At 31.5% G+C, this 2484-nt stretch overlaps 1 protein-coding gene across 1 annotated transcript; it reads right to left on the bottom strand.

Annotated features, from left to right (window-relative positions):
* Positions 1-646: 646 nt before the first annotated feature.
* Positions 647-2241, bottom strand: LOC143602126 (uncharacterized). The gene is made up of 4 exons (XM_077079344.1): positions 2051-2241; positions 1233-1359; positions 1057-1129; positions 647-970 (listed from the first exon to the last, which is right to left on the bottom strand). Exons 1-4 carry the CDS (start codon positions 2076-2078, stop codon positions 710-712), a joined length of 489 nt encoding a protein of 162 aa, XP_076935459.1. The 5' UTR covers positions 2079-2241; the 3' UTR covers positions 647-709.
* Positions 2242-2484: the final 243 nt, after the last annotated feature.

The raw sequence follows: 2484 nt of genomic DNA, 5'->3' as shown, positions 1-2484 counted from the left end.
CTGGTTCCCCTTTTGAACTACGAAGTCGGTTTTAAAATTGGACTGGTTTGAGAAAACCCGGTTTAAATTGGTTAACCGGTTTCTAAACTGAACCGACTCGATTTGGACCAGTTCAACCTTTCGTGCTCCTAAACCGGTTTCTAAACCAAACCCGTATGAGTCAAACCGGTTTTGACCATGGTTGGTTTTCTACACATCTAATCATGTAAGATGAAAATTTTAAAACGTTTTGGAACCGGGTTTTTAAGTGGTCCATTTGATTCTTTTACCCGACAGAAACCTATTCCAACCCAACTTGGCACTTGGTTTAGTAGAATCTGGTTTTGACTTTTGTTGACATGATCTGAAACGATTTGGGCCATATCCAGATTTGTGCACCTCTAGTAGAGATTTTTTTACGATCCTTGTTTTTAGTTTAAACAATTGGTGAATCAGTATCGATCAAACATCGAATATGTAATTAACAAGTAAAACAAGTATAAAACATAGTTGAGTTCTTAGTCATATAATTGATGCACACCATGAGTTATAAATATGTAATTACAACTTATGTACATACTAGAATACTGCATAGTGCATAGATGTTACAAATATACAAATACCCTTTAATACCATTTATGAGTTTTACCATTCCATAATTATTATAGTCACAAATACAAAACATAAACAACACCTTGAAATTGAAATTTCATCACTTCTTTTTACTTATTTACTCGTTTGCCTTTTGGATCATCATAACTCCCAAAGTAATGAGACCCGCGTATACCGAACTGGGTATTTTTTGCACCACTTTTCCAATGCCTGGAACACCCTCGGTCGATCTCTTTGTGGCCATAGCAACCGCTGGTGCCACAGCCAGAGTTATTATCAGTCCTTGAGTAACATACACAAACGTATCGGCTGTCATCTTTTTCACAAACTCCTCAAATTCTTCACGATTTAGTCCCCTGTCAAGATCCAAATCACATTCCTAAGTTAAGAAATAAAACAAATTAACTAAAAGGCATAAAGCTAATTATAATTAACTTGTTAACTGCTGTAACATCAATACTATACCTTCATCAAGGTTCTGATTTGATCCTTCGTTGGCGGATCAAAGTGGGGGCCGGGCAAACGTTTATTGATATCGCTATAATCAAAACGAATCAACTGCATAAGTACCTGATTACATTTCCCCTTAAAATAAATAAAAAAATACAACAGTTGGAAGATAAATTAGTTAATCATCTTACTTGTATACGAGTAAGACAGCAATGTATAATTCTTCAAATGACATAGTTGCGCGCCCGGAATCATTCTTGTAATAATCAAAAACCTTGTCACTTATTTTTCTTATTTGCTTTTCTCTCCATTGCTGACCTACACCAAATGTTCAAACTTCAAATTAGGAGAGTGCGTGAAACCGAAAAAACTGAACCAAGCCAAAAAAAAAAACCGACGATTTGGTTTAATGTGTTCGGCTTTGGTTTTGCATGTAATAAAAACCAAAGACCAAACAAAAAATTTCCTTTTATTTTAAGTAATTTTATAAGAATTTAATAAATATTTTACTCAAATATTGTATCCCAAATATATTAGAATCAGTTTCTTATTATTAACATAATGATTTATTTAGGCTCAAATTCATTATACCATGCCAAGTTCTTTTATTTCACTAAAAATTTTTCAAGCTTGAAAAAACTGAAATCGAACGGTTTTTAAATTTTAAAAACCGAATTAGCCCAAAACCAACCCAAAAAGTAATAAAAAAAATCACATGAAATTGAACGAAAAAGTTAAAATAGTGTCTAGTGAAAAGAGCAAAATCTTTAAACAGGAAACAAAGAATTCAATTACTTCAAAAGCTTGCATATTTATCACCAAAAGATCAAACAGAATCAATCAATCTACAAATAAAAAAAAATAAAAAAGAAAAAACAAATCCAAAATCATATGTGTATGAGAACGGAATCAATAAATCTTCAAAATGATAAAATGAAAATCGATCGATCTTGAAATAAAATCTGAAATGATGAAATGAAAAATAAGCAAGAAATGAAGATTAGATTACCTTGAAGTTTTTCTAGCGCTTGACCCATATTGCAGCAATAATAATAATAAATAATATTATGAACAAGAAGAAGAGAGAGATTGAATTGGATATATGAGGGGTTGAATAATGGAATTGAAGTAGATTGGTATACGTGTACGTACGATCCAAGTCACATATTGCTATCAAGGTGGGTCAACGTCTCTTGGAGTTTGATGACATTCATGTGACACTATGATTATTATATTTGGGTTACTCACTAAATATGGATATCTATAATATATATATACTAGCTTTTGAAGCCGTGTATTACACGGGATTTACCAAATAACAAAAATAAAAAAAAATCCATTATTTAAAAGAAATGAACATAATTATAGGTAAAAAGAAGTCTAATATTTCAAATTTACAAATTTAATTTTTTTATATACAACATTTGCTGAAATTGTTTTGAC

Source organism: Bidens hawaiensis, unplaced genomic scaffold (genome assembly GCF_021521415.1).
Source record: "Bidens hawaiensis isolate Kalapana, Puna unplaced genomic scaffold, B.hawaiensis_p1.1 tig00057951_1, whole genome shotgun sequence".
In the NCBI taxonomy this organism is placed as follows: domain Eukaryota; kingdom Viridiplantae; phylum Streptophyta; class Magnoliopsida; order Asterales; family Asteraceae; genus Bidens; species Bidens hawaiensis.
Note: the sequence above shows the minus strand (reverse complement) of the source record. Positions and strands in the feature narration are given on the sequence as shown.